General features: G+C 48.9%; 2 protein-coding genes across 6 annotated transcripts in view; one reads left to right on the forward strand and one right to left on the reverse strand.

Moving 5' to 3' along the window:
- Window positions 1–5,353, reverse strand: part of MCFD2 (multiple coagulation factor deficiency 2) — a 35,496-nt gene extending 30,143 nt beyond the window's left edge. The window contains exon 1 of one of the 2 annotated variants that reach the window (XM_025405663.1): window positions 5,183–5,353. The gene's annotated coding sequence lies outside the window, so the exon portion shown is untranslated. The remainder of the gene's footprint in view (window positions 1–5,182) is intronic. The other variant, XM_025405662.1, reaches the window with a different exon arrangement.
- Window positions 1–14,492, forward strand: part of TTC7A (tetratricopeptide repeat domain 7A) — a 159,331-nt gene that overhangs the window by 19,409 nt on the left and 125,430 nt on the right. Inside the window, exons 1-2 of one of the 4 annotated variants that reach the window (XM_025405658.1) lie at window positions 4,803–5,336; window positions 13,949–14,112. Coding sequence is in view for 2 of the 4 variants with exons in the window: in XM_025405655.1 (XP_025261440.1) it covers window positions 5,153–5,336; window positions 13,949–14,112 (348 nt within the window). In the remaining 2 variants the exon portion in view is untranslated. Of the gene's footprint in view, window positions 1–4,802; window positions 5,337–13,948; window positions 14,113–14,492 lie in introns of those variants that run through there. The other 3 variants (XM_025405655.1, XM_025405656.1, XM_025405657.1) reach the window with 3 other exon arrangements.

The raw sequence follows: 14,492 nt of genomic DNA on the forward strand, positions 1-14,492 counted from the left end.
ACCTGTCTATGGCTTCCTCAGGCCAGACTTCTGCTTCTTGCATGTATTTATGCTGTCACCCAAATGTGTACACTTACTTGTCTAGATAGCATCATCATTTCCCCAAATATAATTTAGAATTGCAGTAGCCACTATGAGGAATTTCTGATATGAACAAAAGTATTCACTTTAGATTGCAAAGTGAACACAATTCTAAACATCCAATGGTCTTCATTTTTTTCATTAGCATGAGCAAGCATACAAAAGAAATAGGATTCCAAAATTCTTTTTTTTTTTTTTTTTTTTGAGATAGGCTCTCTGTCACCCAGGCTGGAGTGCAGTGGCACGATCTCAGCTCACTGCAACCTCTGCCTCCTGGGCTCAAGCGATCCTCCCACCTCAGCCCCTCAAGTAGCTGGGACCACAGGCACCTGCCCACCGTGCCAGGCTAATTTTTGTATTTTTTGTAGAGATGGGGTTTTGCCATATTGCCCAGGCTGGTCTTGAACTCCTGAGCTCAAGTGATCTGCCCACTTCGGCCTCCCAAAGTGCTAGGATTACAGGAGTGAGCCACCACACCCAGCCCCAAAAATTACTTCCTTAACAGATTTCTTGGCCAAAGCAAAATAAAAAGCTGAACTACTTAAAACTATCTTTTAGACCTCCCCTGCCCCAATATCACAGCTGAGACCTATTTCTTTTCCCCTACCCTATGCTCCTCCATCTCTGCCCTTTTCCCTACCTCGGGCCCTTTCCTCTTGGCTGGCTAAATACCCCAAAGCTCACTTAACTTCAGAATAGAAAAAAAAATAAAAATAAAACTCTATGGGGGATTTTAAGCCCTGTTTTCATTTTTAGCTGAAAGCCCTTGTACAAAGGCCTAAATGGGACTTCGAATTGTTTTAGGAACATATAATCCAGAGCAGCCAGATTTATAGCAATTCATTTATATGCCAGTTGGAGCCTCAGATGCAAAACATTCGATGAAAAAGTCAGAATGGAAAACCCCCCAATGATTATTTTTTTATTTATTTTGTAGAGACAGGGTCTCACTAGATTGCCCAGGCTGGTCTTGAACTCCTGGGCTCAAGTGATTTTCCCGCCTCCTTCTCCCAAAGTGTTGGCATTATAGGCACGAGCTGCCATGCCTGGCCCAACGGTGATTTCAAAGACCATGGATTGCATAGGAAGCTGAAGGGGTTTGGGGAAGCTGTGAATGTTAGTCAAGGTCTTTTGGAGGCTATCCTCAGTCTTCCCTGTGAAACCAAAATGTGCTCTAATTAATTCTTTGTCAAGAGAGAAGTCTGTTCAGCAGGTCATGGACTGAAGAAAAATACATATGTATATATGTAAAAGAGAGAAGTCTGATGGAGACTTCATGGCTAGGTCCTTTACTATCTAGTGGCAGAATTCTGGAGTAGATCTTTTTTTTTTTTTTTTTTTTTGAGATGGAGTCTCGCTGTGCTCCCAGGCTGGAGTGCAGTGGCGTGATCTCGGCTCACTGCAAGCTCCGCCTCCCGGGTTCATGCCATTCTCCCGCCTCAGCCTCCCAAGTAGCTGAGACTACAGGCGCCCGCCACCACGCCCGGCTAGTTTTTTGTATTTTTAGTAGAGACGGGGTTTCACCATGTTAGCCAGGATAGTCTCGATCTCCTGACCTCGTGATCCACCCGCCTCGGCCTCCCAAAGTGCTGGGATTACAGGCTTGAGCCACCGCGCCCGGCCTGGAGTAGATCTTGAAGCGGATGTGATGGGATTCTTTTCTCTTTTTATAAATGGCCTTAAACCAGAAATAGGGGATTTATTATGCAAACAAAAACTAGAATGGGAAATAGCCCCATGGCCAGATCGCCAAAACCTCCTTGAACATTTTGAAAGAACCCTAGAATTAAGAAACTAAAAGCAAAAATCAAGTCACCGATGAAGGTGTTCAATTTCCCATTCAGCCTTTAAACCCATAAGGAAACATTTCTCTAAAACATAAAGGACAACTTACAAACTTGATGGATATAGGCACAAAATATCAATCTTAAACTTGATCACTATTATACCTTTTTTCCTTTAATATCAATACACTTCTTGGGTCATACGCCTATCTAATCATCCTCAACACAACTTCCCTAGGCCACAGCCTAAAACCGTGCCTCGGACCTTCAACTGAGGGGCATTCTCTTCTACTTTGTGACACTATACTTTAATAACTTAATAGAGAGGGATTCATTATGTGAATGGAGTTGCCACACGACATGCTCTCCTGAGGGTTTTTTCCTTCTAGTCCCTGAGGCCCTTCCTGTCCATAATAAGGTCGTAGCTAATTTGGATATTGATTTATCAGTACTTTGGTGTGTAAATCAAACATTAAGTTGAAGCTCTCTTACAGTCAAAAAATTCTACTGGCCCTGTGTGGTGGGTGGTTCATACCTGCAATCAAAGCACTTTGTAGGCTGGGCGGGGTGGCTCATGGCTATAATTCCAGCATTTTGGGAGGCCAAGGCGGGCAGATCATGAGGTCAGGAGTTCGAGACCACCTGGCCAACATAGTGAAACCCCGTCTCTACTAAAAATACAAAAATTAGCTGAGCATAGTGGTGCACGCCTGTAGACCCAGCTACTCGGGAGGCTGAGGCAGGAGAATTGCTTGAACCTGGGAGGCGGAGGTTGTGGTGAGCTGAGATGGTGCCACTGCACTCCAGCCTGGGCAACAGAGCAAGAGTCCGTCTCAAAAAAAAGAAAAGCACTTTGGGAGGCCAGGGTGGGAGGACCGCTTGAGGCTGGGAGTTTAAGACCAGCCTGGGCAACACAGAAAGATCCCATCTCTACAAACAAAATAATAAATTAAAAATAATAGTAAAATAAAATAAAAATTTTACTGATATTCTACAGGAGCTAAACCCATCAAGGTTCAGACTGACCCATCTAAATCCCTACCCAAAATTGTACAATAGCCTTTAAAACAAGGCACTAGAAAAGGAATAAAACTGGCTGGGCACAGTGGCTCAAGCCTGTAATCCTAGCACTTTGGGAGGCTGAGGGGGGTTCTTGTTCCTAGTTTTTTACACCCCTGAGAAATGTTGGTCATCAGAGGGCTGGGGTTTTGTCCCTACTGGAAAAATAGCTGTGCAGGGGTCAGGCGTGTGTTGAGGAACAGCTCATTATAAATGTAAGCCATGAGTACTGTTCCTCCCCACACTCCTTTATGCCCACACATATATGAGTGTTGGTGACCCCCTCAAAGAAACAAGCAGTGATTCCCTCTACAGTTGGTTCACTAGGTGCTCTACAACCTGGGGGCAGGGCTGGCAAAGGACTAGGAAAAAAGACACAGGAAGGGAGGTCTTATTTCTGCCAAGGTCGCCTCCCTCTTATCAACCCTGCTGTTCACTCCCTGCCTCAGGGCTGACTCCCAGGAATGCCAGGCGTGGGGCAAATCACAGTGTGTTCTCGGGTCACCCTAATTCACCCTCTCTCTCCAAGTGAAATCCGGTTCTGGTGACCATCAAAGGCAGCCAAAGAGTAACAAAAAGCCAGCTTGAGGAGTTGGCTGGAGTAAGCCAGGAGTTTACAAGCTGCTTGAGTAAACTGTCTCTAAATTCCAACTGCCAGAGCAGCCTCAGCTTCCCTTCATCTACCTCCTGTCCTCTGGCGGTTGAGAACAGTCCCCAGGTGCTCAGAGCAGCACCCACCGTTAGGAAATCCTGCCCACCAAACAAGGACTGGAGCTGCATTTAGAACCCGGAGAGCAGGGCCTCCACAGTGGAGTCGGGGGTCAGTGGGAACAGGAAGACTGTCTTCAGCTAATCACCCTGTGTGGCTTCATGTGAAAGGCCACATGGGAGCCTCTGCACTAGGAGCCTGGGTTCTGCTTGACATAAAAACCTTCCCTCGGTTACAGTTGTCCAAAAACACTTAGGGCAGTGGTGAAGACTCCAGAGGGAGGATGTAGAGCACCTTCTAACTCTTAGGAGTCTGCTCAAAAGTTTGCCCCGACCCTGCTGTCTTTTGGGTCTTCAGTCGACCATACAATATGTCACTTAAGTGCATTTTTGCTTTCAGATCTTGTTGTGGCTTTTCCCGCACTAGTCTGTGAGCTGCGGAGGCAGCGGGGCCGGGCCCCTGTAACAAGTCTCCTCGCAAGGGTGGACCTCGGCGGGCCCCGCCCCGTAGTCCTGTGAACTTCTGGGCACCCCACAGCGCCGAGATAAACCCTGCTAAGCGCTCCATAGAGCTTTGATCACAGTCTTAGGCCAGGATGAAGAAATAAATAAATACCAAGTTGGTGAAACAGCCTAAAGCCTTTAAGAAATCCAGGGCAACTGAGATTCCACAGAGGACAGGTCAACGGGTCAGGGAAGTCAAGTTGGAAAGAGGAACTCCGCTAAAATAAGAAAATACAAATGCTCTCAGCAGAGGGGCGTCCAGAGACTCGCGGGCCTGGGAACGGGCCTGGGTCCTCGCGCAGCAGGCCAGCTCCCAGGAGGCTCGCCGTCGGGGTTGGGGCCCGTCGGCCGGCCTCTCCCCATTTTTGTGACGTGTCGGGGGCAGCAGCGGTGACGGGGCTACCACACAATGCCAGGTCGTCGGGCGGTGGTCTCCCAGGCCAAGAGCTCCGATGGGATGGGGAGGGGGCGGGAAGCGAGGCGCCCCCAGGCGCCCGGGCTCCGCGCGGGATTAAAGTGAGCTCGGACTCCGCGGCGGCGGCGGCAGGGGGCGGGTACCGGGGCGTCCGCGAGCGCCCGTCGCGCGCCTGGCTGCTGTGGCCGCGCTGGCAGCCAGCGAGCCGGGCTCGCCGAGGCCTCGCCACGCCCCCGCGGGGGTGGAGCCGCGGCCAGGGGCGGGTCCGCAGCTGGCGGCGCCGGGGCCCGGGGCGGAGGCTGTGGCAGCAGCTGCAACGGCGGCGGCGGCGGCAGCGCCAGGAGCTGCTGCAGCAGAGGCGGAGGTTGCTCCTGTACGCGTCCGGGCAGCTCAGCCGGAGCCGCAGCCCGGAGGCGCCGGGCGGTGCGCTGGGTGCTGCTGCTGCCGGCCCTCCGCCGCCCGGGCCCCCGCTGCCGCCCTGGCCCCGGCTGCCGTCTGCGCCCCCGTCAACCCCACCCGCGAGTGCGCCCCAGCCGGGACGCCGCCCCCGGCCGGGTCTCCACTTCTTGGCCGCACCTTCCATGACAGCGCCCGCGAGAAGATGGCTGCGAAGGGCGCGCACGGCTCCCACCTGAAGGTGGAGAGCGAGCTGGAGCGCTGCCGCGCCGAGGGCCACTGGGACCGCATGCCGGAGCTGGTCCGGCAGCTGCAGTCGCTGAGCATGCCCGGCGGCGGAGGTAACAGGCGAGGCATCCCGAGCGCAGCCTTCACCTTTCCGGACACCGGTGAGTGAGGGAAGAGGCTGGCTCGCCGGCAGCTAGCGCGCGAAACGCACCGCCTCCTCCAGGAAGCGCGCCCAGACCGTCCTCGGCAGGCAACGGGCGTCCACCCGCCCACCGTGCTGGTCTTAGAAGCAGCCAGGGTAGTTAAGAAGGTCCTTCTGCCGCGAGAGAAAAATCACATGTAGTTTGGGGGCTTGGAGGGAAGAGAAACGGCTTTTCCTCTCTGTCCTTTAGGATAATGTGGCTAACTGTCTACCGTGAAATGGTGGTATCTGCACATTATGAGATCAGTGCATTGGCTGGACTCTTGCCCCCCACCGCGGTCCGAGGGTGGGGTGTCCCTAAACTCCAACAGGTGAAGTGTGTCTGTCTCGTCTTTGTTCATAGTTCTTGCAAGTAAAGTTGAAAACGGAGCTCTGTCCGCAGCAGACAGGGGCGAGGGTTTGACGAACCCCAGGGTGGGGTGGTGGAGAAATGGGGAAGAGGCTTGGCCAGCCTCAGTTTTCTCATCTGTGGCGATCTCGGGACACATCCAACTCTGGCAGTTGGTGGCTTTAGCAGTAGGGCTGGTTTGGCTGGGCCGGGCTCTTGTGCTGGGGCGGGAAAGCACCCTGATGTGGCAGCGGGGAACACCCCGCCCCAGCCTCTAACCTCAGATCCTGTTCCTGGGGCCTTCACCTCACCCTCCCTGAGTCCTCTCTGTGGGCACAATCACTTAGGAGGCTTTGTGGAAGGAGGCAAGAAATAAATGAATACAGATATAGTTTTTAAAGACTGCCCAGCCTGTGGAAGGCTCTGAGAGTGACAGATCGTTGATAGTAATAGTAATAGTCAACACTTATCTCGTGCTTCCTGTGTGCCAGACACTGTCCTGAGCCCTTTAATCAACCCCGTGAAGCAAGTACTCTTGTTTGCCCCACTTTACAGATAAGGAAACTGAGGCACAGAGCAACTAAGTAACTTGATCAGCTAACCAGTAAGTTGTGGAACCAGGATTTGAGCCCAGGTTTTGAGTACATCCTTTAAATCACTTGCACTATTACCTCTCAAAGATGTACAGCACAAAATCCCTGTCCTTGAAGAGCTCCCACAGTGGCAAGAAAGTGATTGGAGGGCAATTGTTTGTGGGTTTTTTGTTGTTGTCTTTTGGGTTTTTTTGTTTTTTGTTTTTTTTTGAAGCAGGGTCTCTCTGTTACCCAGGCTGGAGTGTAGTAGTGCCATCTCAGCTCACTGCAGCCTCGACTTCCTGGGTTCAAGCCAGGCCTCCCAAGTGGCTGGGACTGCAGGTGCTGGCTACCATGCTGGGCTAATTTTTGTAGTTTTAGTAGAGACGGGGTTTCGCCATGTTGCCCAGGCTGATCTCCAACTGGGCTGAAGCATTCCGCCCACCTGGGCCTCCCAAAGTGCTGGGATTACAGGCATGAGCCACTGTGCCTGGCCACTTTCTCTATTTTCTATATTCTTGTGAACAACCCTATTAGGAGGGCAGGAGTTATTGTCCCCATTTTAGACATAGGGACACCAAGGCCCGGAGAGGTCACATAATGTGTATGTGGGAAAGCCTGTACTCAAGCCTGAGTCTCTGCCATCAAGTCTCTTAGTGTCAGAGTTGGGGATGTGGACCCTGGGCTGGCTTCACTGTGGGAACTGGCTAGTATAAGGAAGGACATGGAGGGTCAGCGGGGTCTCTCCTGCCAGTTTTGGAGTCTGTGAATGATTTTTCTCCCACTGTTAAATCCAGATACACTATCACAAAGCATGCACTCACACTGGGACATATAGTCATACACGCATATGCACACACAGAAACATGAGGAACAAAAACAAATGCCTCCCAAAGCCCGTGCTTAGAGCGTTGTTTGGATTGACTGCTGTTTTGGTCCTTTCTCTACAGGGTTCCTTGATCACTCAAGGGATTGAGAGCTTGTTCTTTTTTGGGATTTGATGCAGACTCCCCTGCATCCCTGAAGGGAGATGCTTCACATCCCACCTGGCCTGTTTGACTCTTACGAGTCAGTGATCTGAAGCTTCCACAGTTACAGAATTGGGAGAGGTTCTGAGACTGGGGGTTGAAACCCATTTTACTGAGGCCTTGAGGTCTAGCGGTGTCTGATATTTCCCACAGAAATGAGAAGTAGCTCCCAGAGGCAGATTCAGGGAGCAGAAGGGGAAGATGAGCTGTGGGGACTCTTTCTGATATGGGGGGATGAAAGATCAGTAGATGCTTCAGCAAAATAGGCCCCTGTACCCTTTTCCTGTCTGAGGTTGCTCCTTGCCACCCAGCCAGGGGGAAGGTGCTTGCTACTGTCTTCTCACTCACATCCGGTCTAGATTTGGTCAGGATGGAGCAGGGGAACCCCAGAGTCCTGCTTGCTGTGCTGGGGTTTGTTCATATAAAAACAAAGTTCCCATCCGAGTGATTAAAAAACAACTTTATTATGAAGAATTTTCAAAACATTAAAGAACATGAAAGAATGAGTCCCATGTATCCATCAACCAACTTCAGTGATACGAACTCATGAAGTCTCATCTGAGCTATACTCAACCCATTTCTCCTCCACATTTCAGTTTTTCAGTATGTACTTGTTAAATAAGATCTCTGGTTTTTTGGTTTTTTTTTTTTTTTTTTTTTTAGAGACAGGAGCTATCTCTTTCACCCAAACTGGAGTTCACTGGTATAATTATAGCTTACTACACACTCAAACTCCTGGGCTCAAGGGATCCTTCCACCTCAGCCTCCTGACTAGAAAGAAGGACAGACTGGGCAACAAAGTGAGACCCATCTCTACCCCCCATCCCCTCCAAAAAAATTAGCTAGGCATGGTGGCACACACTTGTAGTCTCAGCTGTTTGGGAGGCCAAGACGGGAGGATCACTTGAGACCAGGAGTTCGAGACCAACCCAAGCAACATACCTCAGGCACACATCAGCAAACCCAGCTAATTTTCAAATTTTTTTGTAGAAATGGGGTCTTGCTATGTTGCCCAGGTTGGTCTCGAACTCCTGCGCTTAAGCTATTCTCCTACCTCGGCCTCCCAAAGTGTTGAGATTTCAGGCATGAGCCCCCACACCCAGCAATAAAAACTCTTTTTAAAAATATAGCCACTGTACCATTATTATACCTTACAAAAAATCTAACAATTACATTTTACAATTAGTTTATTAGAGTCAGGATCCAAATTAGGCCACACATTGCACTTGATTGTTAGGTTAGGTCTCCATACCCCACCCAATATTTTGTTATGAAAATTTCAAATATATAGTAAAGGTCAAAAAGAATTTGCAGTGAACACCTGTGTACCTATTAACCTTTTGCTGTGCTTGCTTTATTACATATCTGTTCTCTACCTATCCATCTTGAGACTTTCTTTTTAATTTTTTTTTTTTTCTTAGAGACAGGGTCTTATTCTGTCATAGCTCACTTCAGCCTGGGCTCAAGTGATCCTCCTGCCTCAGCCTCCCAAGTGGCTGGGATCACAGGTGTGTATGCTACCACACCCATTTTTTTTTTTTTTTTTTTTTTAGATGGAGTCTTGCTCTGTTGCCAGGCTGGAGTGCAGTGGCAGTGGTGTGATCTCGGCTCACTGCAACCTCCGCCTCCTGGGTTTAAGCAATTCTTCTGTCTCAGCCTCCCAAGTAGCTTGGACTACAGGTGCACACCACCACACCCAGCTAATTTTTGTATTTTTAGTAGAGATGAGGTTTCAGCATGTTGGCCAGGATGGTCTCTATCCGTTGACCCCATGGTCCACCCGCCTCGGCCTCCCAAAGTGCTGGGATTACAGGTGTGAGCCACCGTGCCCAGCTACCCAGTTAATTTTTTTATTTTTTGTAGAGACAGGATTTCACTATGTGCTCCAGGCTGATTTTGAACTCCTGGACTCAAGCAATCTTCCTGCCTTGGTCTCCCAAAGTGCTGGGATTATAGGTGTGAGCCACCATGCCTGGCCTTTGAATTTCTCCTAATCTGTAGTCACCCCACCCCGCCGCCCTGCTTTTTTTTTTCTTCTCCTTAAGACTGGAGATTGTTTTGAACATTTCTTCAGTTTCAGTTAGAAAGGGTTTGTTCGAGGCAGATGGCCTCTTGCTAGTTTCAGTCTTTTCCTCCTGGCTGTGGTTGGCAGGTCCCAGCCCTTTATAGTCCTGGGAGGTGAGCAGCTGCAGAAACCACTGTGCCCCTGTTTGTCCCAGCGGGGAAGGGCCCGGTCTGAACCCTGGCCTGGCTGGCTAGACCAGCGTTTCCTGACTGTGAATGGGTGGGTTGTGGAAAGGGGATCACTGTCATTCAAACATGGGGTCTTGAAGGGTGCCCCTGTGACCTGGCACTCTTGGAGAGGCCTGGAGGGGATGTGAGCTGAAGGGGCTGTAAGGAAGGTAGGCACTGAGGCCTTCCCAACACGATGGGGTTGGGAAACTAGGTGGCCAGTAAGTGGTGCTTTGGGACTTTGCTGAGGGCAGGGTGCTGAGCAGGGCTGCAGAATCAGCACCCAGGTCGGATTCACTATCGGTCTGATGGGAAGGTCTCCTTAAACGCCCCTGGGTAGAGGGAAGCTGCAGCACTTCACCAGAACTGGGATAGAAAGGAGGTTTCAGACAACAGGATGATAAAAAGCAACTTGTTTTCCCTTTGGAATGGCAGAGAAGCCTTTATCCACCTGAATTCTTTTTTTTTTTCTTTTTTTTTTTTTAAATTTCCTAGAGATGAGGTATTGCCCTGTTGCCTAGGCTGGAGTGCAGTGGAACAGTCGTGGCTCCCTACAGCGTTGAACTCTTGGGCTTAAGCCATCCTCCCACCTCAGCCTTCCAAGTAGCTAGGACTCTAGGCATGTACCTATAACCTCAGCTAACTTTTTTTGTGTGTAGCGACAGAGTCTCACTGTGTTGACCAAGCTGGTCTCTAACTCCTGGTCTCAATCCATCCTACCACCTCGGCCTCCCAAAGTGCTGGGATTATAGGCGTAAGCCACCACACCAGGCCTGAATTCTTATTTAACAACTAAAAGTCTAGAAGTTCTACTTCCGAAACATCCTTCAGTTCCATAGACTGGACAGTTGAGAATAGTTGGATGGAAAGAAGAGAGGAAGGCAAGAGAGAGGTAGGGCAGGGAGAGGAGAGTTGAGCAAAGGAGGAAAAGAAAGTGAATTTCTGCTGCCTCCTGGGTGTCTGGTAAACAAACAACAAGTAGATTGAGTTGGGGGCTGAAAGGGGCAGGCAGAAAGCCTTCTGAGAAGGACCTGAAGTGTCAATCAACAAAATAGTCTGAAAGTCACAGGTATATGAAGGTGAGGACAGTTCTTATCCCTGTCCTCGGATTTACAACTAGCTTTTAATGTACTGTTTTAAGTTGTTAAGACTATTGTTTATTTTGAAATTACCAGCAGCTCTGTTCTGCATGGGATGCAGGACAGACAGGGTATTTTTTGGCTGTGTTATGTTTTTATTATTGTTACTGGCTGTGACTCTAACAATACTGCATATCTTTTTATCATCTATAAAATGGTGATAATACCTACCTTTCAGGGCTGTGGAAATGAAATGATGCTATATGAAAAAGTGTCTGGCCCATACTAAGCCTTCAACAAATATTAGTGCCTCTTTCGCAGTCAGTCACTCTTATGGTTTAGAGATATGTGGTGAAGGATCAGTTTTGTTTTGTTTAAATTCCCAATCTGGCCAGGCACAGTGGTTCACATCTGTAATCCCAGCATTTTGGGAGGCCGAGGCAGGCAGATCACTTGAGCCCAAGAGTTCGAGACTAGCCTGGCCAACATGGTAAAACCCCGTCTCTACCAAAAATACAAAAAATTAGCTGGGTATGGTGGCGTATGCCTGTAGTCCCAGGAGGCTGAGGCAGGATAATTGCTTAAACCCAGAAGGTGGAGATTGCAGTGAGCTGAGATCATGCCACTGCACTTCAGCCTGGGTGACAGAGACCCTGTCTCAAAATAAATTCCCAATCTGTTATGCTCCGATACTTTCATAAAGTGCAATAAAAATGAATTACTAGAAAAATAAAAGAAAAATACACAAAATACTACCTCCCAATTTTTTAGTATTAGATTTCAACAGATTTAAAATTACTCTGTCAAATTTCTAAAGGTGTACTCTTAAGTTTCTGCACTCATCTCCTTGGGATTGGATCACAAGCATTGAGAGACCCGCACCAGGCCATGGCCAGCCGCACTTGGAGCAGCCCAGGTCCAAAGGGGCATGCTCTGGGGGGGAAGCTGGTTTCTTTGGTGTGAAAGCACCCAACCAAGCAGCTCACCCAAGCGAGGAGCTCTGGTCTGGGCAGGTGGATGGCAGAGTGCACGGGATGGCCGCCGATGGTGCTGTGTCTGGTCGCACGGTCACCCAAGGGCGCGAGCCCTGCCAGTGCACAGAGGAAAGGGGGCAACGAGGCAGGGACCAGCTGGGGGGCATGGCCAACGTCCTGAGGGGTTCGTTTCCCTCTTTAGGCTCTGACTTCAAACCCCACCCCTGGCTTTACAGAGGCAAAGCAGGTTAGAAGCAGGGAGCAACTTTCCCCAAGGCCCACAGCTCTGGAATGCGGCTCTGACTGACTGGGTCTATGGGGATGTGCAAAAATAATTTTGATGTATGTTACCAAATTACTCTAGAGATTCTACCAACTTATAGTCTGCCAGCAATGAATGATAGTTTGAACCAGGTACTTTTTGGGCCATTTCCTCAAAATGTTAATTTTAAAAGTCATGAGGTACGTAGCAAAGGATTCCATAACAGGTGCCTTCAGAACGAAAACCCCCTGCGATGGTGTTCTCAGGATTCTGAGCTTTAGAATCATTCTCTGTGGGGAATCTCCCTTATGATAAGACATTCGTCTTCAGAGGCATGAAGTTTTTTGTGTTTTTCTAAAGACGGGGTCTCCCTGTGTTGCCCAGGCTGGTCTTGAACTCCTGGGCTCAAGCGATTCTCCCACCTCAGCCTCCCAAGAAGCTGGGACTACAGGCATGCACCACGGTGTCCGGCTAAGGCGTGCAGTTTTGGACCAGTGGCTATGAGATGTTAGCAAACTGTGATATCCTGAGAGTGAGGAGGGAATGGCAGCCCTGTACATCTGAGAACACTGTCCTGGTAGCAAAAAGAGCACTTTGAAAAAGATGGCACCAAGCAGGCATTTGTAGGGACATTTTTGGACTGGCACTTAACTCTCGATCCTGATGGCTTCCCTGTGGGGTAGAGAGATCCGATTCACTCAACAGGTATTTACTCAGTGCTTATATTGAATGGTGGGCCTGCTCCTCACCCCAGTTGTTGGGAGGGGCAATGAGCATAGCCACCCAAGAACCATGGTGAAACCACCCTTGACCTCAGACCCTGCACACTGAACACCCGACTCCCATGCTCAAGCCGCCTCTGCTGTAGTAGCAGGAATCTGGTGGTCACAAGATGAGCTTTCAGTGTGGTAAAGGGAGGCAGCAAATAAACCAAGCTGTGTATTATTTTTATTTTTATTTTTATTTTTATTTTTTGAGACAGAGTCTCACTTTGTTTCCCAGGCTGGAGTGCAGTGGTGCGATCTTGGCTTACTGCAACCTACACCTCCCGAATTCAAGCAGTTCTGCCTCAGCCTCCCGAGTAGCTGTGATTACAGGTGCCCATCATCATGCCCAGCTAATTTTGCATTTTTAGTGGAGACAGGGTTTTGCCATGTTGGCCAGGCTGGTCTCAAACTCCTGACCTCAAGTGATCTGCCTGCCTTGGGCTCCCAAAGTGCTGGGATTATAGGCGTGAGCCACCGTGCTCACTAAACCAAGCAGTATAAAACCACCTCCTAGGTGGTGAGGGATGCAAATGAGCTACCCTCATTTGCAGGTATACCCTATATGTGAGAGAACTCCAGAAAATGCAGAGGTATTAAACATGTTCGAGGATTTGCCTTGGCGACAAGTAGATCTGCTTCCCACCTAACTCTACCGTGGCTGCCAGGTTATCCTGAGTCATGTCAAATTGCCTTAAAAACGGAATGGTGCAGTGGCTGATGCCTGTAATCCCAGCACTTTGGGCGACTGAATCAGGAGGGTCACTTGAGCCTGGGAGTGCCATGATCATGCCACTGCACTCCCGCTTGGGTGGCAGAGTGAGACTCCGTTTAAAACAAACAAACAAACAAACAAAAACACTTAAAAATGGAGAAAACCAATTATGGTTACATAGAAATTAGCAGCATGTGAAAGTACATTATTAAGCCACTTCATGTATTTTTCCTCTTCAATCATTTGAGGAGAATTCCTTCTTGGTTTAAGAACTTATTATCCACAGCACAGCGTACGTATGACTTTGTCCCTTATTTTAAATTCTGAAATTCTGGGAATTTGTCCCCAGGTCCTGGGAACTCTGTATTCCCAACCATTAAACTACAGCAGAAAATAAATCCAAAGGGGCAATTTGTACTGTAATCGTGGTAGAATGCCTGTGTCTTTTCTTTAAAGGCTGTTGAAATTTATGGAAAATGTGCCTTTATTTTCTCAGACCTGAGCCGTTCATGTACCTGGTTGGGGTGGTTGGGTGGGTCCAGGAAGGAGTGTGCACTGCCCTCCATTATCCGCCTTGTTCAAGGGATTGCTGCTCTGATCCCTGCTTTGCTTTGCAGATGACTTTGGGAAATTGCTGCTGGCTGAGGCCCTCCTGGAGCAGTGTTTGAAGGAGAATCATGCCAAAATAAAAGACTCCATCCCTTTGCTGGAGAAGAATGAGCCGAAGATGAGCGAAGCCAAAAATTATCTGAGCAGTATCCTTAACCATGGGAGGCTCACGGTAAGTCGTCGGCCTTCAAGCGTGAGACCTCCTCTCCTCATCTGTGTTGCCTCCCATCTGTCCAGTCCTCCCTGAGTCATTTGGTCACCTGAGCAACAAGTCTCTCTTACAAGCTGCCCTTACACTTACAGTAGCCACTGGCTACATGTGGCCCCTTGAGTACTTGGGGTATGGCTAGTCCACATTGAGATGTGCTGTAAGTATAAAACATACACAAGGTTTCAAAGTCTTAGTACAAAACAGAGAATATGAAAGAGCAGTAACTTTATGTTGATTACATGTTCAAATGGTATATTTTGGATATATTGAGTTAAAGAAAACGTTATTAAAATTAATTTCACCTTTTACCTTTCTCAGTGTGACTAAAAATAATCTTACTA

Source organism: Theropithecus gelada, chromosome 13 (assembly GCF_003255815.1).
Source record: "Theropithecus gelada isolate Dixy chromosome 13, Tgel_1.0, whole genome shotgun sequence".
In the NCBI taxonomy this organism is placed as follows: Eukaryota; Metazoa; Chordata; class Mammalia; order Primates; family Cercopithecidae; genus Theropithecus; species Theropithecus gelada.